Source organism: Pseudophryne corroboree, chromosome 1, assembly GCF_028390025.1.
Source record: "Pseudophryne corroboree isolate aPseCor3 chromosome 1, aPseCor3.hap2, whole genome shotgun sequence".
Classification (NCBI taxonomy): Eukaryota; Metazoa; Chordata; class Amphibia; order Anura; family Myobatrachidae; genus Pseudophryne; species Pseudophryne corroboree.
Window position 1 is genome coordinate 61633116 of NC_086444.1, and position 24397 is coordinate 61657512.

General features: G+C 44.4%; 1 protein-coding gene across 3 annotated transcripts in view; it reads right to left on the reverse strand.

Annotated features, from left to right (window-relative positions):
• DCC (DCC netrin 1 receptor) overlaps nt 1–24397 on the reverse strand; it is a 1035978-nt gene that overhangs the window by 397420 nt on the left and 614161 nt on the right. For all 3 annotated transcript variants that reach the window (XM_063960065.1, XM_063960057.1, XM_063960048.1), the window contains exons 6-7: nt 18002–18156; nt 12439–12559 (exon numbers count right to left, since the gene is read on the reverse strand). In XM_063960065.1, coding sequence (XP_063816135.1) covers nt 12439–12559; nt 18002–18156 — 276 coding nt within the window. The remainder of the gene's footprint in view (nt 1–12438; nt 12560–18001; nt 18157–24397) is intronic.

Sequence of the window (24397 nt, forward strand, 5' to 3'; positions counted from 1 at the left end):
TTCCAGCGTCACCAGTTCAAGCCCGGTCTCCAGCGTCACCAGTTCAAGCCCAGTCTCCAGCGTCACCAGTTCAGCCCCGGTCTCCAGCACCTCCAGTGCAAGTCCGGTCTCCAGCACCTCCAGTGCAAGTCCGGTCTCCAGCGTCACCAGTTCAAGCCCGGTCTCCAGCGCCTCCAGTTCAAACCCGGTCTCCAGCATCCCCGGTTCAAGCCCGGTCTTCAGCGTCACCGGTTCAAGCCCGGTCTCCAGCGTCACCGGTTCAAGTCCGGTCTACAATATCGCCAATTCCAGCCCAGTCTCCAGCACTGCCAGTCCCAACCTGGTTTCCAGTACTACCCGTCCCAGCCCCGTTTCCAACACTACAAGTCCCATATGAATATTAGATGTAATAATTAGTCATTGTGTTAGTGGAAGTTTTACATCATGAAGCATCACAAATGAGATTTGTCATTTAGTGGGATAAGAAATTTTTTTCCCCATCCATAAGAACAAATAAGTAACTGCAGCACCTCTTGTGGATCAACACAGCTAGAATTTATAACAGCTTTGGCTTGACGGATGAGTTTATCTCTTATAGCATACCTATGCTTTAGACTGACTTTCTCATTTACAGAGTTTTCGTCATAATCCCAAAGAAGTCTGCAACTTTGTTCAGAATACCAGAACCAGTGGCATGAAACACATTCTACAGCTGACTGCACGGATTAGTGCATCTCATCCTTTGATTCCCTTGACAGTCCCTGTGAATGTTGGTGCACATCTAACAATGCGTGCAAACACAGGAAACGGGCGCATCATTCAAAAAAAAATTCTTATACTTTTCCTGTCTCTTTTGCTGTTATTTTATGTATTTTTATCTCTGCCCTTGATAAAAAGAAACACATTTATATATGTCCCATGGATTTTCCTGCTATCACGTCGGCACGGATCCATGAATCTGATTCCCCCTCTCTCTCTGTAACAAATAGATAAATAATGAATAATAGAAAAGCGAGGATGCATCCGAATTTAATTAAAATGACGGTCCATTAGAATAACAGCTCTAACATTCAGAATAAAGGTTTGGTAGCATTACTATTCTGGCCCAGGCACCAACTACAATTACATGGAGCGGAAAGCACCCAACAAGATAGAAAAATAAGATTGGTTTATAGGAGGCAAGTGACACCTCTCTCTGTTCATCCCCAAGCTTCAAATGATTTCAATTTCACTGAGTTTCACTGGACCATAGCAGCTAAATAATTAATGTAGAAATAAATGTAGCCAGATTGGGCTGATATGCAGAATGGGAGTTAGATATAATGATGTTCCTTCAAAAATAAAGTCTTAAGCTTCTGAGACAAATTCCGCCATCTATTTAAAGAGAAAGAGGAAAAGGAGGAAATAACATCGACTGGAGTTCTTGAGGCTAATAAGTCAGTAAGAAGATGTCGGGCAGAGGTGACATTCTGACCGTGATAATCAGATGTATTTTTGTTAAAGATGTCTGGAAAAATTGATTTGTGAAGCATTACATTAATCCGTATTAAGCTGTTTCCTCTACATTCTGAGGCATAGCAGGAATACATTGTCCAGTGTAAAATGTCTTAGAATTATACACTAAGGGGGTCATTCTGACCCGTTCACTCGCTGCTTTTTAATGCAGCAGAGTGAACGGGTCCCTACTGCGCATGAGCCGGCGCCATAGTGCGCCGGTGCATGCCAGACGGCCGAAGGCCGTAGCAGGAATGCGATCGCCTCTGCCTGATTGACAGGCAGAGGCGATCGCTGGGTGGGAGGGGGCGGAACGGTGGCATTTGGCCGCTGTTTAGCCGCCGTTTTGTGGGTGTGGCCTGGCCAATGCAGGCCTGGCCGGACCAAACGGGGGGCGGGCCACAGCGGCTGCGTGATGTCACATGCAGCCGCTGCGGGCCGGGGAGCGATGAGTAGCTCCCGGCCAGCACGTTAAAGCTGCTCTGGTCGTGAACTACTGTTGAAGTGCAAAGGTATCGCCGCTGTGCGATTCCTTTGCACTTCTGCGGGGGGGGGGGGGGCGGACTGACATGCGGGGCGGACTAGCCCTGTGCTGGGCGTCCCCCCGCATGTCAGGGAAGATTATCGTAGTTGTGCTAAATTTAGCACAGCTACGATCAACTCGGAATGACCCCCTAAAACTATTTAAATAGAGTATTTCTTATATAGGGAGAGATTTTTAGCCTCACACCCTTAACGCAATTGCTTTATTTTCGGTGCTTTTTTCCCTAGGAAGCGGGCAGGTGCGGGCTGAAAAATCAGGATAGGTTCCGGTAGGGTAGGCAAGCATGCTTCAAAGCACAAATGCCCGAAAAATGGACCAAGTATAACAGTGCACTAATAATGGACACCAATATACTTTGTGGTATCCGGTCTTTAGGTCGACAGTCAATAGGTCGATCACTGTTTTTTAAACTTTTTCTTAGTTTATGATCCATGTGGACTATGATAGGGAATAGCAACCTTGCCCAAAGCATGGCGAGCGAAGCGAGGGGACACGGTGCACTAATTGGGGTTCCCGGTCATTTTACAAAGAAAACATCAGCAAAAAACTGAAGAAAAAAAACCCTCATGTCAATATTTTCCCTTGTCGACCTCATGACCACGTCGACCTATTTCAGATGTCATCCTACTCACTGTTGACCAATAGTGGTCGACCTAATGTCTGTTGACCTAGTTAGGGTTGACCCAATGAACCACGCCCATACTTTGTTATATAAGTTTCTGGCTTAATCCCACCTCCATGATTATATAGAACTAGGTGATTCATTGCGCCCCACGGGCGCTCTTCACACCGTCGTAAGGGGCTACACCCCCTTAACCCTTGCACGCCCTTGGGGCGTGCAATATTTTTATTATATGGAGTATTACCTCCAATCATAATTTTGTGAGTGGTTAAATATTGCACGGACAAAGGGCGTGATATGGTTAAGGGGCATAGCCCATTGCAATGGCGTGAATAGCGCATGCAGGGCCTGATGAATCACCTAGTAGATGCTGTGGTTGGGGAGTGGCGGCTGGGGGAGGGGGTGCCGTGGGTGGGGGAGGGGCGGTTGCAGGGGTGCCGTGGGTGGGGGAGTGGCGGTTGCGGGGGTGCAGTGGGTGGGGGAGGGGCTGGTGCGGGGGTGTCGTAGGTGGGGGAGGGGGTGCTGGATAATGATGACCTGCTGCCTAAACACCTGAAGCAGGCGCTATTTAGGTATGAGCTAAGTATGGTTAGGTCCCAAGTGCCCAAGTACCGCAGCCCCCACATCCGGCATAAGGTACCCGCTACTCAGTCGCCAGCCTCAGGCAGGTGCAGAAAGCCGCACGGGGAAATGAGCTCTGGTCCTCCGGCTCCAGTCCCGACTCACGCATGCCATTACTGAGTGAGAGCGGCGCTTCTGGCGGCAAGTGACGGAGTGAGCTGGATGATGTCAGTGCAGAGGGCGCAGAGCCGGAGCTGGGGGCTGTGGTGCAGCGTTCTGGCCTGGACGGAATGTGCGGCCAAGGGGGAAAGGGGGGGGTGGCCAGGGGTTCCAGTGGCAAACGCAGGATTTGCATGGGGGATTTTCCAGAACTGGGTGGAGCCAACCACGGGGGTGGGGACTGAGGTGACCCAGCATATGCTGGGTCCATAAAACTAGTATGTCTGTGTGTGTATATATATATATATATATATTTATATATATATATATATATACATTTATTGATGTTGTGAGGACAAGTGAGCTTGCTATGGTGAGTGCTGAATTCTCTATTTTGTATATATATATATATATATACATATACATGGCATATTAAACATGCATACACATATATACAGTACGTATATATACACACGTATATATATCATATATGTGTGTGTTTATATGTATGTATGTATGTATATACATATGTATATATGTATGCACATGGATATATATGTACTATAATTAAAATAAAGTAAACTTTTATTAAGCACTTACAAATGCCACCAGGAAGACAGCAGGCTGCAGAGGCCGCTAGACAGCCATTAATAATACTCATGCAGCAAAAAAAAAAAAAAAAAAACATTTTTATTTTTTAGGTGGAGGGGGGTTTCTGGGTGCTCGGAAACCCCCCCGGGTGCGCCACTGGGTTCTGGAGCGGCGAATCACAGTACGACTGGAGGACCCGCAACAAGACCTTGCTGGCCTACGTGACCGCTGTCGGGGTGGGCATGGTGGAGATGTCCTACGCTGCCGTGCCCTTGTACCGCATGTACTGGCAGGTGTTTGCTCCTGTCAGGGCCGGATTAAGGCATGTGGGGGCCCAGGGGCAACAAAGTACATACATCTCCTATCTGTGACTCATTTCCTAACGCAGCTGCGGACTGGGTGTGATAGACCTGCCGCTGACCCAATGAGAGCTCCTAGCCACGCCCAGCGTTAGAGACCCAGGCACAGAGTCACAGATCTGGGCTATTATATAGGAGATCATTTTGTTTAGTAAAGGCAATACATGTTGGCATACACAAAGCTGCCGTTAGTGCAGTGAAACACGCGTGTAGGGCACAGCGTGTCCGCGTGTGTCTAGTGTCTTATGTTACAAAACAAATGTATTAATATTGCACCGCAATAACTGACAGTCTCCATTGATAGAGAGATGATAACCAGATACATATGTGCCTGATGATAGAACATTCAATGTTAGAATTTACAATCCATGCATTAATGTTATATGCTGATAATGGATAATCTCTATTGACAAGGAAATTCCACTGATTGGTGGAGAACTATATAGGTATATCTGATGATAGGATAGTTATACTCATGTCCACTGACCAATTTTAATTATATGACCGGATCTGATTTATCACATTTGAACCAGCAGAGATAGTGAAAATCAGCATTTTGCCATAGATCCCAAACTCTGTGTTAATTACCATAGTCACTGAATGTATCATGAACAGTAGCGGCTCTTGCCGCAGGCAAGCAGGACTTTTGCCCGGGGCGCCGCCATCCGGAGGGCGCCGCACCAGGGCAAGATCCGCTGCTGCTGTGCCCCCCGCTGCCCCCTGCTGCCGCTGGCCGCTGTGAAGGGAAACTAGAGTTTCCCTTCGTGGAGAGGTCCTTTACTGTGCGGTGTGCGATGACGTCATCGCACACCGCACAGCAAAGGTCCTCTCCACGAAGGGAACTAGGCGCTACGCGTCTAGTTTCCCTTCGTGGAGAGGACCTTTGCTGTGCGCGATGACGTCATCGCGCACCGCACATTAAAGGACCTCTCCACGAAGGGCTTCACAGCGGCCAGTGGCAGCTGGGGGCACATTTCAGAGCACTACAGTAGTCTGTACAGGGGGCGTAAATGACCACGCCCCCTGTACGAAGCCACACTCCCCATTGCCGCCTGGGGCGCGCAAAGCCCCAGAACCGGCCCTGATCATGAAGGTCATAAGGTCTCCATAAAATGTAGTTACAGTGAGACATGTTCACAAAACTGAGTGGCTGCAAGAGGAATAACATAAATGTATCAATGTTGTGTTGAGCGAATTGGCAACATTTAAAACTTGATAGCAGCTGCATGAACAGAATATAGTAACAGTAACCACTGGGAGAAGTGTTATAAGAGCAAGGGCTGTAAAGCTTATCAGCATTTAATAGATAGCTAACAAATAGACAGCCAGAGCCAGAACACACACTGCAACATTGCAAAAGATATTAGTGTGACATTTTTAACACAAATACATAGCACCAGTCTATATTATATGCTGAACTACACAGTGGTAATCACATATTCTAAAAGACTAGGATGCATGGGGGTCGTTCCATATTTCTATTGGGACTGCTATATCCCTGAATTTTTGACACTTCCTAATGAAACTAATAACAGACAGTAAATTTAATCTGTCTTGATATAGGGAAGTGTATGTTCCAGTAGAACGTAACCCTGGTTCCTAGAGACAAACATTATATTATAAGTGGGGTTGCCACACCCCTAAGGGAAATAACATTCTCTACATTCTTAGGGTGTGTACACACGGTGAGATCCCTGCTATGTTGGATTTTGACTATGCGATTTCCCTTGAACTCCCCCAGAGCCCAGATAGCACAGATAGGACAGATTTTGACTATCTGTGCATGAGATTTTGTCTATGTACGATTTTGACTAAGTGCTAATTTTGACTATACTTTGTACTAGATTGTACACTAGATAGTCAAGATTGACTTGCCTGCACAGTCTATCTAGCCTTACGATACCGACCCCACGGGAGCGCGCATCGGGATCGAATCTGTATTGCAAGCTGCCTAGCACCATGAGATATGCACTAACTTTTCATAAGATTTTGACTATATAGTCAAAATCTCACAGAGTTATCTCACCGTGTGTACACACCCTATTAGTCTGTCAAAATAGGACCAAGAAAGGTTTGAATTATATGTGGGCTGTTAGATAATATAGGCCCTCATTCCGAGTTGTTCGCTCGCAAGCTGCTTTTAGCAGCTTTGCACACGCTAAGCCGCCGCCTACTGGGAGTGAATCTTAGCTTATCAAAATTGCGAACGAAAGATTAGCAAAATTGCGAATAAACACTTCTTAGCAGTTTCTGAGTAGCTCCACACTTACTCGGCAACTGCGATCAGTTCAGTCAGTTTCGTTCCTGGTTTGACGTCACAAACACTCCCAGCGTTCGCCCAGACACTCCTCCGTTTCTCCAGCCACTCCCGCGTTTTTCCCAGAAACGGTAGCGTTTTTTCGCACACACCCATAAAACGGCCAGTTTCCGCCCAGAAACACCCACTTCCTGTCAATCACATTACGATCACCAGAACGAAGAAAAAACCTTGTAATGCCGTGAGTAAAATACCTAACTGCATAGCAAATTTACTTGGCGCAGTCGCACTGCGGACATTGCGCATGCGCATTAGCGACTAATCGCTCCGTTGCGAGAAAAAAATACAGAGCGAACAACTCGGAATGACCCCCCCAGTCTTTATACAAGGAGTGGCTCCTCAGGAGATATTTCTATTGAGTAAATGGTGTATAAGTGATAGGACCAATTATTTAAAACTGTTAACTTGGACAGAGTGAACTACTAGTATCAACTGCGACAGCCGATATATAATCAATTTAAAACACTGTAAGTGACCGATCTTTGATAGCACTGGAATAGGCATAGTAATCTTACAAGTGCTAAACACAGAAAACACACGCGGACACACCTTTTAACTCTTTATTCACATTTCTCAATCTATTAGGATTCACATATACGTTAGTTTGTCTGATTTTAACTCTTATGTCTCACTGTAGTCTGGGTCGAATAAATGCAATATACACTGCTCAAAAAAATAAAGGGAACACTAAAATAACACATCCTAGATCTGAATTAATGAAATATTCTAATTAAATACTTTGTTCTTTACATAGTTGAATGTGCTGACAACAAAATCACACAAAAATTATCAATGGAAATCAAATTTATTAACCCATGGAGGTCTGGATTTGGAGTCACACTCAAAATTAAAGTGGAAAAACACACTACAGGAATGATTCATCTTTGATGTAATGTCCTTAAAACAAGTCAAAATGAGGCTCAGTAGTGTGTCGTGCCTATATGACCTCCCTACAATGCCTGGGCATGCTCCTGATGAGGTGGCGGATGGTCTCCTGAGGGATCTCCTCCCAGACCTGGACTAAAGCATCCGCCAACTCCTGGACAGTCTGTGGTGCAACGTGGCATTGGTGGATGGAGCGAGACATGATGTCCCAGATGTGCTCAATTGGATTCAGGTCTTGGGAACGGGCGGGCCAGTCCATAGCATCAATGCCTTCATCTTGCAGGAACTGCTGACACACTCCAGTCACATGAGGTCTAGCATTGTCTTGCATTAGGAGGAACCCATGGCCAACCGCACCAGCATATGGTCTCACAAGGGGTCTGAGGATCTCATCTCGGTACCTAATGGCAGTCAGGCTACCTCTGGCGAGCACATGGCGGGCTGTGCGGCCCCCCAAAGAAATGCCACCCCACACCATTACTGACCCACTGCCAAACCGGTCATGCTGGAGGATGTTGCAGGCAGCAGATCGTTCTCCTTGGCGTCTCCAGACTCTGTCACGTCTGTCACATGTGCTCAGTGAGAACCTGCTTTCATCTGTGAAGAGCACAGGGCGCCAGTGGCGGATTTGCCAATCTTGGTGTTCTCTGGCAAATGCCAAACGTCCTGCACGGTGTTGGGCTGTAAGCACAACCCCCACCTGTGGACGTCGGGCCCTCATACCACCCTCATGGAGTCTGTTTCTGATCGTTTGAGTAGACACATGCACATTTGTGGCTTGCTGGAGGTCATTTTGCAGGGCTCTGGCAGTGCTCCTCCTGTTCCTCCTTGCACAAAGGCGGAGGTAGCGGTCCTGCTGCTGGGTTGTTGCCCTCCTACGGCCTCCTCCACATCTCCTGATGTACTGGCCTGTCTCCTGGTAGCGCCTCCATGCTCTGGACACTACGCTGACAGACACAGCAAATCTTCTTGCCACAGCTCGCATTGATGTGCCATCCTGGATGAGCTGCACTACCTGAGCCACTTGTGTGGGTTGTAGACTCCGTCTAATGCTACCACTAGAGTGAAAGCACCACCAGCTTTCAAAAGTGACCAAAACATCAGCCAGAAAGCATAGGAGCTGAGAAGTGGTCTGTGGTCACCACCTGCAGAACAACTCCTTTATTGGGGGTGTCTTGCTAATTCCCTATAATTTCCACCTGTTGTCTATTCCATTTGCACAACAGCATGTGAAATTGATTGTCAATCAGTGTTGCTTCCTAAGTGGACAGTTTGATTTCACAGAAGTGTGATTGACTTGGAGTTACATTGTGTTGTTTAAGTGTTCCCTTTATTTTTTTGAGCAGTGTATTTTAATATATATCCAATAAAGGTTACATTTTATAATGAATACATTTTTCTTTAGTGCGTCAACCATACAGTTTCTTTCTCACTTCTCCTCCCAACTTCGCTATGGAAGACAGCCTTGGAAACCTCTTAGTTAAGAACCACTAACAGCATATTGCAGTGAAAGAAATGATAGTTTAATAAGTGACTTCCATAGCTTGCTTCCCACACACCCTGCTGCATAACACAGCACCAGTCAGCAAACATCTACGGTGTTTATACACTTTATTACTGTTTATATACACATTATTGTGCGTCTGCATTCCTGATACATGGTGACTGCTGTGTGCTGCTGTGAGTGTGGAACATTCCAGCGTGTGTACGGGAGGGAAGGCTTTTCAGCATCACTGTAATAACTTGCACTATTTATCGAAAGAGCTTAAACAAAGTGAATTATTTTCCCACGATGGTATGGCTCGCCACTTAATCTATATTTATAGCAGGCACCGGCTCCATCTGTGCATACTGGCCTTTTAGGCACCCCCGGGGAATCGGAATGGTATTGTTTGAAAATCTGATTAAATTGCTAAGAAAAACGAATTCATCATTTATAAGTGGCCGTACAGACAGCTTGAAAGGTGTCCTGTAGCTCTACAAGTGGCTCTTCATTTTATTATAACCTTTTGCCAAATGTAATAAAGATCAACAAGTAAAAAGAGGACATCGAGTAAAAACCCAGCACCTGATTTAAAGGCGGCTGCAGTTTCGTTGGGCGATGGTTTCAGTTCTGCGCGTGTGTCTTTGCTGAACTGCGCATGTGCTGCGATGGTCCTGCAATGGCGGTCGCAGTGCAGCTTCAGCTGCCGTTTGATTGGCAGGCAGCGATTGCTTGCGGGAGGTAACAGGGGCGTGGCATCTAAAAAGCATATGTTTTCTCAACTGTCTTGATGGCGTGTCTCAGCCCGCAACTGTGTCTTCAGAGCAAATATAGGAGGTCCAATGGTGCGATATTCCCGATGTGCAACCAGTGTAGCGTCTTCGGACACAAGCAGTGGACCTGAGAAGCCGTACTCGCTCGTCTCTTTACAAAAGACGGCTCCTGCGGCAAAAGCATATCGTCTCATATCCACTGTGCCGAATATTCAGCGCTGAGACCTCTGTGTTCACCTCTGAATCAGGGCCTAAGACCGTGTAAGAGACGGATCCAAAACAACCAGAACGGCTAAAAAAGCTTTATCATAAAATAAATGTTCAAAAACACATTTGTATCACTGTGATATTACATTATATAATCCTGCTTTATTCTCCGTATATTTATTTAGGCTTAATGCAGATACAAGTATTTGTTGTTTTACTTTTACTACTGTATACTGATGTTTTCTGACACCATTGTGATGCATTGTTTTTAATCCTTTAAATGAATTAAACATTGCCTAATTGGGGTCTATTCAATGCATGTCGGATCCTCTCTGACGGAAAGAATCCGACAACGCAGTATTCAATTTGCAGCCAAATCTGACAGGATTTGGCCGTTCTCGACAATGTCAATCCGACTTTTTTTAAAGTCTGTTTGACATTGTCAGAAACGGGGCTAAAAGCTGTCGGATTTGGCCGCAAATCCGACAAAACACGTGGATCTGCAGCTAATCTGCCGATCCACGTGTTTTCTGACAAGTCGGAATTGCCGACCTGTCGTAAAAACGGCAGCTCAAATGAATAGGGTGGACCACTATACGACCTAAAAAAGTCGGAAACTGACGTCTTTCCGACAAGACGGCAGTTCCGACTTTAATTGAATACATGCCATAATCTTTCTGAAGCATGAATACAGGCTCATGATGTCCATTATTGATCTATGGGTGACCTGGCAGGGACCTGTGCCACCTAAATCTAAGGCGGACCTGTGGCTGGGTGTGTGGGTGTGGTGTCAGCATTCACCATTGGGTAACTAGTGATATATATGTACCCAAATCAGTGGCATAATTAATAATATAAACCACTAGGAGGCATAACATCATGACTGGTTGAACAATTGCGCAGTAGTGTTGAAATTTCAACAGGCAGTACGGATGGTGTAATGGTTAGCATTACTGCCTCACAGCACTGCGGTCATGGGTTCAATCCCCACCATGGCCCTAACTGTGTGGAGTTTGTTAATTCTCCCCGTGCTTGCATGGGTTTCCTCTGGAGTACTCCAGTTTCCTTCCTCAATCCAGAAATATACTGGTAGTTTTATTACTGACAAAAAATTAACCCTTGAGTGCATGTACAGTACATGTGTTTAGGGCAGACTAGATGGGCCAAGTGGTTCTTATCTGCCGTCAAATTCTATGTTTTATGCTGTATGTTATTTACATCAATGTAACTTACACAAGACTGACCGAAGTTGATACATTCTTAGCTACAGCACATTGTGTTCATTGTATCATGTTAATAACTACTGTTAAGGGAACGATAATGGCCGATTTCATCCAATTTCTGGCATTAGGGCCGATATATCAGGTGAAATCGGGCATTTTGGATGTGTTTCCGATCCAATCCGATGTGCGTTCCCGTGAGGTATGGCTGGGATCGCATACGATATATCGCATGCAAAATGTACCAAATCATTTGGAATCGTATGGAACCGCTCCCGGGAGAGTTGAAGGGAAATCGCATCCGACTTCAGCCTCAGACATATCATTGTAGTGTATGGGGCCCTTTACACCCTCAGCAATCTGAAACTACATTATACCAGAGAATTCTTATAGGAGGAAAGTTTCATACTAATGAAGCAACACTGAGTGATACGTAGAAACCAAGGATACATTGTTGACAAATGGAAACATTGAAAACTCTCTCAGAAATTATGAGACGTATCAAAACTTCTAGAGAAGACAAGTGGTTGCCCATAGCAACCAACAGATTCTAAATTATAATTTTACACCACTTACTAGGTAAATGATATCTAGAACCTGATTGGTTGCTACAGGTTTTATCATGCTAAATCACCACTTTTTAATTTTGTGATACTAAACTATGAAATGGAGTTTGTACTTTCCCTGCACGGCTGATATTAAGTAACACGGATTTCATGGTATCCAGATATCTAGATTTATCCAATCATCGGTATTAAACTCAAAAGATGGAGCAGGCTTTATTGCGCCACTCAGCATACTGCTACATACGATTACCTGAATAACTTCTGTAACGCTATAAGTTGAGGCATAAATTTAACTGCACACATTATAATTATACTACACCAGGTGGGTGGTCTTCAGTATGCCGCCGGCCGGGATCCCGCCGACCAGCACACCAGCACCGGGATCCCGACCGCCGGAATGCCGACTCATATTCTCCCTTTTGGGGGTCCACAACCCCCCTGGAGGGAGAATAAATAGCGTGGTGCTCGTAGCGAGCCCGCAAGGGGCTCATTAGCGCTCACCCAGCTGTCGGTATTCCGGCGCCGGGATCCTGACCGCCGTCCACTCATACTGCACCCCACCAGAGAAATGCAATAAAATATTTGTTCATCAGTAGCAATCCCTTATTTTAAAACTGAAACATAGCGTAGCTTATATTTGGCAGAAAATAGGATTTTATTTTCCGATAGGTTACTTACCAGGATCCGGGATGATAAGCTGGGCATAGGTTTCGGCTGTACCGGCCTCGTTTTCAGCTATGCACTGGTAATACCCTTCATCTGACTTTACAAGACCCAAGATCCGTAAATTGCTGTCACCCTAAAATGAGGAAAAATAAGTTCATTAGAAGTCTCTTATGTAATAACAACACAAGTGATGTACTGTACCTGGCTAACAATTGAAAAAAAAAAACATTTATTTTTTATTTTAATGGGATACCTTTTATTGTCAAACCCAGTGGTTCCAAAACTTTCTTGAATCACGGCACCATAGTGTATCAGCATTTTTTTAATGGCTCTCCTTGGCCAAGAGTTTCTTATTGAGAAATTCAGCAAATATTATTAAATTAAGAGAAATTTGCATATCTGTCATCCAGTTCTGCGGGGGTGGACAGGGTTGGGCTTCTGTTTGTCACATATTTTATGAAACCAGTGCTGGTAGCTGCCAATCATACTGAACCTAAATCTTATTTTGTCCTGGATCACCAAACCGTGGCATCCCTGCAAGTGACTCATAGCACCCAGTTTGAGCACTTCTGGCCTAACAAATCAATAAGTTAAAATACAAGCCCCAGTTTGGACAAGAGACCTCTTGTGGTCTTAGGACTCCCAGGCAGTGTCGGACTGGGACATGCAGGGCCTACCGGGGGAATGCAGTGGTAGGGGCCCATGTTAGGGGTGTGGCCAGTCTGCAGAGGGGGTGTGGCCTGCAACCTCATTGGTTTGACAAACCATTAGAGAGTGTAACGTCTGGGCCTCTTCAAAAATATATACAGTAAATTCAGCTGCTGCATGCATGATAATGTACCAGATTAATAACAGATTAATAACAGCGATGCACTGTAGAAAATACACTATGGTCCAGTATAAGGTAATATATGTATAATGTATAATTCAAGTGCACAGTCTGGAACCTGATCCCTAAAGCATGAGGTGGGCCCCCAAGCAGTGGGGCCCACCGGTGGTTTCCCCTGTTCCCCTGTGGGCCAGTCCAAGCCTGCTCCCAGGTACTATATACTCAGAGACTCATGGGGAAGATTCAAATGTTTGAAAAGTCAGTTGGGAGTCTGTCTAATAGACAGGAAAAAAACAGACACCCAACCGACTTTTCAAACATTTGAATCTCCCCCATAGAGAGAGTTGGGAATAGGTACATATTATTTGTACCTGTCTGGGCACCCAGAAAGCGCATTCACCTCACTCACAAAAAAAAAAAAAAAAGATGTCATGGTCTCACATTTTCAGGAGAGCAACATTTATCCAGGGCCCAACTATCCACACCACCATAGGCAAACGCAGGGGGGGTGTCCAGTTGCCTACATAAACTGCACTTAGGGCAGACTATAGCTTGTTACATGATAATTTTGCTTTATAACTGTCAATCTGAAAAATGTTTTAAAGCAAATTTTGAAAGCAAGCAAGAAGGAAGCAGCTGTAATCGGTCTTACAGTAATTATGTGTATCGTATGTAACTAAAAAAATAAAACAAAATGTAGCTTGTGCCATGTTTTATTATTATATTATATTGGCAATCGCCAAATTAGGGCTAATGAACTAATAATGAAAATAATAAAATTGAGGGGTCGGGGTGGCCATAATTGCTGTGCCCAGTGGAGACATGACCTCTAAATCTGCCCCTGATCGGGACCTGAACAAGCTCTTTTCAGCACTATGGGCTAATTCAGATGTGGCTGGTGTAGCTATCGCTGCTGCTTCCTTGGGTTTAATTTGAAGATCTACTACGTAGCTGTCCAATTGCTGGCGTAGAACAACGGCAGCGTGGGACGGGGAGGAGAGTCGTTTTTGATAAGAATATTCCTGTAAAAGCGTTTCTCTTTAAACTTACCGAGTGGCTGAATTATGGTATTAGGCAAACAATGGGGGTCATTCCGAGTTGATCTCTAGCTGCCGTTGTTCGCAGCACAGCGATCAGGCCAAAAATCGGCTTTTCTGCGCATGCGTATGGGCCGCTGTGCGCACGTGCTAAGTACTTTCACACAAAACGATGCAATTTTACACAAGGTCGAGCGACTCATTTCAGTCGCACGGCTGATCGGTGAGTGATTGACAGGAATGGGGTGTTTCTGGGAGGTAACTGACCGTTTTCCGGGAGTGTGCTAAAAAAACGCAAGCGTGTCAGAAGATAACGCAGGCATGCCTGGAGAAACGGGGGAGTGGCTGTCCGAACGCAGGGCAGCTAGTGAGCGAACAACTCGGAATGAGGGCCAATAACATGTAGTGGGGTTTGTTTTTTTCTGCTCATATTATAAAACCTGTTTGATGATCTGGATGGCAGAATGGCAATATTAATAACTTGCTTGCCTTTGGTTCATCAAACATTGTGGATTTAAATTGTTTCTAGGAACGGGATAAAGTGGGTCACCGTCAGCTGCTCCTGACTGCAGTTTAAGGCGTCTTTGTGCTATAGAACCCGTGGGAATCATCACCGGTACAAAAGTGTAAACGAAAATGTTTTGCTGGCGGGCGAACCTTTCACCGGGGAGACGGATGCATGGCATGTGATCCCATTTGAACTGTTGCCAAGAAATGAAGCTACAGTTTAAATAAGAATATAGCATATTTTCACAGACGAAAAGGTTCTGAAATTAGCTCCGGGGGACAGCGCCAGCAAATCAAAATCAACTTCCACACTGACAGACTTCAGGCTGTCCAATAAAAGAAACATCAACTTTCTCTACAAGGCTCTAAACTCCGTCTCTCTTCACTGTCAGTACAAATCATGTTGTGATAAAAGTTTTTTTCTACTGATTTTACTTTCAAATACGAACTTAAAAACTAAATACATAGACACAGCTCAGTGCCTGTAAGCATAAGTATAGGCTGTAACCTAGAGCAATAAGATATCAGCCTTTAGCAGCCCAATTAACCTGGAAGAAAACGTGTGAGTGGTTGCAGGGCCAGTGTAACCCAGAAAGGCGTGGCGAGGCTTACAATAGGGATGGCCATTGGTGAGAAAACCATCAATTGTCACCATCAAATGTACCATTGGTGGTTGACCTCAATGCTATAAACCCATCGACAGGGGAACAGTCAATGGTTTCACCCAGCGATGGTCATATCTGCTCTAGTGCTTACAGGGCTGCAGGCAAAGCAGGGAAAGGGGCGTGGCTTCATGTTTTGTATCCGGTGGCAGAGGAAGGTTCTCTGTCCCAGCATCATGTACAAACAATGATCATCAATGGTAGAAACCCATTGGATCTCCACCATTGATTGCAAAACCATCTATTATCAGTAGTTATCCATCATTTATAACCATCGCTGTGGTCTAGGTTCAACCCTAGCTCACAGTCCACACCAGCACACCTAAAATGTTTTATTTCCAGTGTGGGGTGGAACCTGGAAGGGTCAGTCCCCTCTTCCAAGGTCCTCTCTCTACCAGAAGTGTAACTTCTGAGGGCAATCGAATCATTTGCCACCAAGTGCCATGTGTTTAGGGGGTACTAACAAGGGTACAGAGATGGAGGAGACATGGCATCCTTGTAGTCTTGTGTTGTGCATTAGCGAGGTGGTGCACAGCCATTTACACATTTCATCCCTGCTCCCCTTGCACTGGGGATGTAGTTTGGTCACATTGGGGCAGATGTATTAACCTGGAGAAGGCATAAGGAAGTGATAAACCAGTGATAAATACAAGGTGATAAACGCACCAGCCAATCAGCTCCAATATGTAAAGTAACAGTTAGCAGCCGATTGGCTGGTGTGTTTATCACCTTGCACTTATCACTGGTTTATCACTTCCTTATGCCATCTCCAGGCTTAATACATCTGCCCCATTAATTCTACTGAGACAGCCCAGGTGAGTCTATTACAGGGAAAGGGGGGATTGGGAGTTGGACAGTTCCTAGTTGGGTGATACTGCAGGCATGGGGAAGAAGTTTATATATGGGACAATGAACTCCCTACTTTAAAATACATGGATATTAGAAATCATCAAGCCATTCACGTCCATATAAAAGCACAAGGCTTAAGGTCGAGCACTTTGATCCAGGTCATCAAAATTTGAGATGACTTCTCTGCTGTCTCTATAACAATAGACAGTGATCCGTCATGTGCAGTGGGTATATTGCAATGTTTGAGTGAATATAATGAATGATTTCAGAAGTCATCTCACCCCTCTCCTGATGTGTACCGTCTCCAACACTGTGATGGAAATTACCACAGCATCGGGGATGGTATACACCAGGGGGTAAATTTACTAAGCTCCGTGGTTGCCCAAGTTGGGAAACACAGGAGTGTTTGGGCAATTCTTAAATCATGGAAATTTACTAAAAATTAAACACAGGAGTGTTTGTTCAAATAGAAATCCAAAACACAGGTATACAGGGACATACGATCAAATACACCATCAGCCAAACTCGGAGTTAATTTCCATACATAACAATGAAACATTGGAATGTACCTAGAAACATTTCTACAGACACACACGTGAGTTAGCCAAACTGCATTTTTTAAATAGACGTCCCCCTCAGCAGCGTGTTCAGAGAAGCCTGCATAGATCGGTGATATCACGGCAGTGCTTCTCTGTGTAAATGTTAATTAAAAGGTTGCAAATAGAAAAAAGCTGTGTAGCCCCCCCCCCGTGTAGCCCCCCTCCCCCTCCCAAGCATAACCAGCCCTGGGCTCTTTGACCTGGCCCGTGTTCAAAAAACGCAAAGGGTTCCCCCGTATTTTAAGAACTAGAACCAGGCTCTTGGACCGGCCCAGGTTCCAAATATATGGGGGCAAAAGACGAAGGGGTCCCCAGCACAGGTTTGGTTCACCTCTATTAACCTTGTGGTTAGGTTAGAGATGGAAACCACAAGATTAATAGTTTAATAGAGGTGAACCTTGGGGTTTACATACTGTATAATACAATGTAGCGGTTCTCACAGTAGACTTTAATGGAGCTTTCCCAGTACTGAACACTATGGGGATGGGTTTGACTGACAACTCAGCCGCTCACAGCCAATCACAGGACAGCTTTTACAGTGGCGCCCTCTGACTGGCTGGCAGGTCTCTTAATGACAGAAGTCACCCGTGTCCCTCTCATTCGTGTAGTGGAAGTGTATGTGTAGACACATACACTTCCACATGTCAGTGTGGTTGAGTGATCTGTTGTTGTTTTTTTAACCCCTTGAATGCCTCCTTGGAATGAAGAGGACCTGATCTACACCAGGAACCGGTGTTTTTTTTACAGGTTTCGTGGATGCTACAGGAGAAGAGGACCGAATGGCTACAGGGATTGTACGTGAGTATGTGTGAGTGTGAGTGTGCAAAGGTGGTTTTTAAGATTGTACTTTCAAGGTGTGCATGATCTATCTTTTTTTGGAAAAACATAGGAGAGATATGATTCTTAGTAAATTTACCCCCAGGATAGGAGAGTGATAACTTCAGAACTCATTCATTATAACCATATAATCTACATTAACTCATAAATATATTAACTTTATCACTTTATTATACTATATGTATGCAGCACATCAAATGGCCTCTTTACAAGCTCCCTACATATGACATAACCATTGTAAGACAGGATAGTTACCACAATCTGAAAGTAGTCGCTGGGGATGACCACCTCTCCATTCTTCGTCCACTTTACTGTAGGAGGTGGTTTTCCAGATACCGCGCACTCAAACTCAATGTCCATGCTTTCATAGGCGTACAGATTTGCTGGGTGACTCAGGAACCGTGGCGGTACTGGAAAGAAGATGAATGAAGATGTTATACACTATAGGTGTCCGTCCTCTACATACTGGGAATTGAAAGCTGGTTAGATATAGTATGTATTTAATCTCTGAAGGTTGGATTTATCATTTTTTTTGCTGATATCACATAATATACACAAAGGGAAGAAAAAGTACCAGTAGTGGACGACGCACTCACATGTTCAAATGAAAAATAATACTTAGTTTTTGTTGGTTCATCTAAAATAATCACCAGTAAAAGTAAAACCAACATTCTAAATGTACTAAAATAAAGAGAATTCACTTAGTAGTGTCAAACAAACCTGCTCTAATCCGGACACTGTCCTGCCTCAGCTCAGATGTCAACTTGTGGTGCGTCACTCTGGTAAATAGCAGTATCACTCACGGTGTGTAGGCCTCATCTCTGTCCCCTGTCACCCTCTCAGTGTCGAACAGTGGGATGATGGACCCACAGGGAGCATGCAGTGTTCGGGGCCAATGCTTATGGGTGTGGCCAGCTACCACAGAGCTTGTATACTGCACAGGACTACAGTATTGTGCATTTACTATAGTGTATTGCTGTTGTTAACCATTAGAGAGTTTACAGTATATGGAACAATTAAATATCTATAGAGAACGCATATATTCCAATGTCATTTATTATATAAAAGATATTTTTACTTCTAAAAAATCAGCATAAATAATGCATATATACACATAATAACATAAGAAGTAAAAATATCTTTTATATAATAAATGACATTGGAATATATGCGCTCTCTATAGATATTTAATTGTTCCATAATTGTAGTTTACTTCAGACTATTAAGTGGGAGCAGCTGGTTCTAATAGCTGGTGATCAGTACAGTGTATTGGGATTGAAAAATGAGGACACCTGCTGATACAATATACTGGTGCGCCCGTAAATTGTGCAGACACAGACGCACGTGGAGGTCTGCATTTATTTTGCTGGCCTTTCGGGCGCCTGTGAGTGCACAAAAAGTGATTTGATTGTTTTTTACAGTATATGGTCTGGGCCCCTTAAAAACTACATATAGTCAATACTGATGCATGCATGATAAGGTACTAGATTAGCAACAGCAATACACTCCAGAAAATAGACCATAGTCCTGTGCAGTGTAATGTATCATATATATTTATATTATTTATATATGCAGTATTCAGTCCCTCAGACCACAGAGTCTCTCTCTACTTGGACAGAGGTTCTTCCAGTGAAAGTAGGGATGTACATTGAAAAACAATGGTTGGCAACCATCAATGTTCCTGACTCATTTGAAATGGTTTTTCCATCTGTTGCCAGGATTGCGATGTTTGCTTACGATGGCCCTACGATGATAATTAAGTCATTACAGCTGCTGATGCCCTTGCAGCACAGTGCACATGAGTATGCACGTCAAAACCTCTTGTGGTGGTAATCTATTGACTGCTTACTGTGCAACTGCTACATGCGATTGCAAGGCAATTTGCGATGGCGGTATTACAGCCCCTATTAAATGGCCATGGTGACGTTGCAGCAACTTGCGACGGACATCCCCAGGGATAAGTGTCCTTCTCCTACGGATACTCAGCTTTGGAGGACATTTGTGCCAGAGGGTCTTCAGGTCTTCACAAAGGAAATGACAGTGCATAGAGTGCATTAAAGATCTTTTTATACTCTTCCTATGGTGCTTGTCAGTAACATTACGTTTATGAAGCTCTAGCATATGAAATCCTGTAGCTGCAATTTTCAGAGTAAAACAACTGATTGAAAATAGTAAAACATAATGAACAGGCACATTTTATCTGAAATCATCTCCACTTTTGCAGGTAGAATGGTTTCATATTCTAACTTTGTAATTACTCTGCACCTTTAATTGGTGTAATTACCAAGCCAGTATGTAAATAATCATCTACAGACCTGCGCCACGAGCAAGAATAATGTCCGCAAAGTCACCACTAATTCAGTCATAATAAAAGTGGTGACTTCTCATTGTGAAGATTTTATAGACCATGTGATGATTCTCAGCGCGTATTTTGATTAGATGAAGACCTTTCTGGTATTTTACTGTGCGTAGTTAAATAGAATTAATGTGTGATAGGAGACTTGGACTTATCAGACAAAAATCTGTATTTATTTATAGTGTGATGGAAAGAAACGGAAGGTAGAGAGGTAAGAAGAGAAAAAGAGGATGGAAAGCACAATGAATGGAGGAAGGAAATAGAAGGAGATAGAAGGAGAGGTAAGGAACAAAGAGAACATGGGAAGGAAAAAATGTGGGATAAAAGAAAATATGGAGAGAAGGAGGTGAGGAAGATAGCATAAAGGAGGAAGGAAAGGTATGAAAGATATACATACTGTACAACTGTCCTGGAATGTACAGGAGACTCATACATTTTTGTGGCGACTAGTACTCCTAGAAGACTGAGGAACCATGTATTCCTCCTATAGCAGTGTTTTTCAACCACTGTGCCGTGGCAGACTAGTGTGCCCTGAGCAGTCTCCAGGTGTGCCGCCATAGAAGCACAGCCAGGCCCGTCAGTGTTTTGCCGCTACTGAGGCCCTGGAACGATCAATACTGGTGGGTTTAGTGGTTGCAGAGCCAGTTCTTATTTTGGACCCGGGCAGTGTTGGGCTCTTCTGGCTTTCTCAGATGTGGCTCAGGCGTTACCTATGGAGAAGCTGCAACATGACATCATAGGACATGCAACTGCACCATGCATCTCCATTATATTTGAATGTGCCTTGGCAATACTTAAATCTTGTTCAGTGTGCCGCGAGTTGTAAAGGGTTGAAAATCTCTGTCCTATAGCCTAGTGCAGAATTTTCCAAATGCTGTCCAGGTTTTAAAGATATCTATATTTCAGCACAAGTGATTTAATAAGTACCTCAGTCAATTTGATTTTGGGGAAACGCCGGCCTATTGAAATGGTTGGGATACTAGTTACAACATTATAGCGATTTGCCTCCCAAGTGATCAACTTCAGTGTGCCTGGAGACAGAAGAATAAAACTTGCCAAGAATGGAGAAAGATGTTGGAGTATGACAACAGCTGAAGGCAGAGTGTTACTCTTGGGCACAGGTTCTCAAACTCGGTCCTCAGGACCCCAAACAGCTCACGTTTTCCAAGTTACCCAGCTTGTGCACAGGTGTACTAATTATTCACTGACACATTTTAAAGGATCCACAGATGAAGCTAAGTATTTCACTAGTGATTCTGAAAGGAGACCTGGAAAACATGAACTCTGTGGGGTCCTGGGGACCGAGTTTGAGTTCCTATGCTCTAGGGACAATAGATGATGCTAAGGTGTGACTGTGTACTCTATTTACTGTGTATCTTCTCTGTTGGTCCTAAGTGTTACGTTGTTAAGTTTTACAAGTAATGGTCACAGTTTATCCCACAATTTTTCCAGTGTGCTGACGCTTGAACAGAGAAGCTCATTCAGCAACAATACGAGGTAGGGAGACAGAATGAGGAAAATTGAATGAAAAATAAGAGAGAAGGAAAGTGAGAGGAGGGATGAAGGGTTTACGCCATAAGCCTCACCAACATCATGCAGTAAATTATGATGTATGGTCTGTAAACATAAGTCCTTAAAAAAATGACACTATTATGTAACAAAAAACGTATCACAGAATTATACTGTATATAAATGTAAAAATAAGTACTGTAGCACATAAACGAGTCTAAGATGGATGAAAATATGTAACGTATGAATGTGTAATTTTCCCCCCAATTAATGTAAATGTGTTCCGTTGTATTGAATGTATTGCATTGTAATTCCCCTTTGAATCATGTATAGATAAGTTAATCATTACCTGTAGCCTGGGGAGCGTTGACCCTCAGGGCAGAGGCACATATGGAGATTAGTATTGGACTGTATAATTCCTACAGTACATGAAAGCCTGAAATGCTGGGAAACAGCTTTATTGTACAATTTACAATGAATGAGATCTCTTGTGAATTGGTTGAACATCTGATAATAATATCAAACCTTTGGCTACTTCATGTACTATTCCTCTAACACACAGGTTCTCAAACTCGGTCCTCAGGACCCCACATGGTTCATGTTTTGCAGGTCACCTGTAGATTTTTAAAATGTGACAGTTGGTGATACACAGAGCACCTGCCAAGTGACATGGAAAACGTGAACCGTGTGGGGTCCCGAGGACCGAGTGTGAGAACCACTGCTCTAACAGATTGTTATACTGCAAATTCCCTCCAAAATTCTCTCCAATATTCTGACCCGTTCGCACACTGCTGGTTGTCGCAGCGGTGCAAACGGGTTGGTTCTGCGCCTGCGCGGTGGCCGCAATGCGCACGCGCGTCATTGCTCAGCAATGTTCGTTGCCGGACAATGACCAGAAGAAAGCGATCGCTCAAAAGACTGACAGCAGGAAGGCATTTTGGGGGGCGGCAACTCACCGTTTTCTGGGAGTGGTGAGTCAACACAGGCGTGTCCAAGCGTTTGGAGGGCGGATGTCTGACATCAATTCCGGGACCTGCATCACTGAATCGATCACACCAGGTAAGTAACTGTTACCCTAGTCTAGTTCTACACAAAAAAATTTTTGCATAGCAGGGCTGCACAAACTTTCGCAGCCTTGCTATGCAAAAAAGCCCGCCCCCATAGGCGGCATCTAGTTGATCGCACGGGCAGCAACAAGTTGCTACGTGTGATCAACTCGGAATGACCCCCTAAGTCCTGATGTTGTAATGCAAAAATGCAAGTTAAACACTACTGAGAAGGAACACGCAGGTCTACTTTTCCCTTTTGTATAACAGTGGATAGATATGGGGGTGATTCAGACCTGATTGCTGCTGTGTGTGTTTTCGAAAAGCGGGTGATTATCGATTGACTGGGCATCGCCAAACAACAACAGGCATCACTGAACAGCGACAGGCTGGTGCGAAAATTTCAATCGCACAGCCATTCGCAAGCTGATTTGCATGAAGAGGCCGTTTGTGGGTGGTTACTGCTCGTTTTCTGGGACTGTCAGGGAAAACACAGGCGTTCCCAAGCGTTTTCAGGGAGGGTGTGTGATGTCAGCTTCGTCCCCGATCAGCCTGTTCTCATCGCACTGTAGGAGTAAATCTTGGGCTGCGCACAGACTGCACACAGTGGAAAAAACATTCGATAGTGACTGAGGTGCGAACGGATTTGCAGCTGTCCGCTGTCTGAGGGATATTTGTAGCACGGCGTACACATGCAATCACACACTTGCACAGACGAATTTATGCTCCCCTTGGGCGGCGACTGTCTGATTGCAGGACAGCAAAATTAGCAGCCCAGCGACCAAGTCTGAATTAGGACCTATGTCAGCTTGATGGACTCACATGTCAGTGAACACTTTTCTATGTCATGTGTAAAAAATATAAGTGGAAGACTGCAATGACACTAATAGAAATTGCAGGAATATATCAAGTACAAGTTATAAAGCAATTGTAATAAGTGCTATAGAAACGCTGAAATATAAAGTCACCAACTGTTGCATTTTTTGCCTTTTTGCCTTTTTTTTTTGCATTTTTTGTCTTTATTCCTTTCCCCTGAGGAAAGTCTTTAATGACAGTAATAGCCGCTGACTCATTTTGTGATGTAACCGCTACTGAATAAACCATTTTGTTCTTTGTGTGCATTGTGTACAGGGCTGGACTGCCCATCTGGTACTGGGCCATTCCGGTCACAGAGAGAGCTGGGAAGGCCGTGTGCAGCGCAGCTCCCGGTTCTTTGTTTGTCCACCCTGCCGCCCGCAGTGCCTCCCTCTTAGAAATATGGGGACGTGACTGGTGGCACGTCCACGTGCGCTCCCTTTCACGGCACGTTTGCACAAGTATGCACAAGCATGCCAGGGCCGAAAAGCTCCCACAGTCCGTCGCTGATTGGGTATATCATAATAAAACAGCACTAGGTTAAATGCATAAACCCATTGGTTATTGCAAACTTTGTTAGCTTGAGAAAGGAACTGTTGGTCCGAAACGGTTCATATTCAATAAATACATGGGTTTGTGCATCTGACTAAAGCTTGAAGTGACGGTTATTATGATATTTTCTACAGGCTGTTTCTGGCACCCAACCATGATACTACCAAGGAGTGCACCCTATTTCTAAGCTCATATATACACGTGTGAATTGGGACACTATTGTACGTGTTTGCACACTTCTAATGTGTGACTCCACTCCTATAACCATCCCTGTGTTGCCTCAGCTCAGGCAGGATTTAATTTGACTTTCACAACTTCATTTTTGTCTGTTTC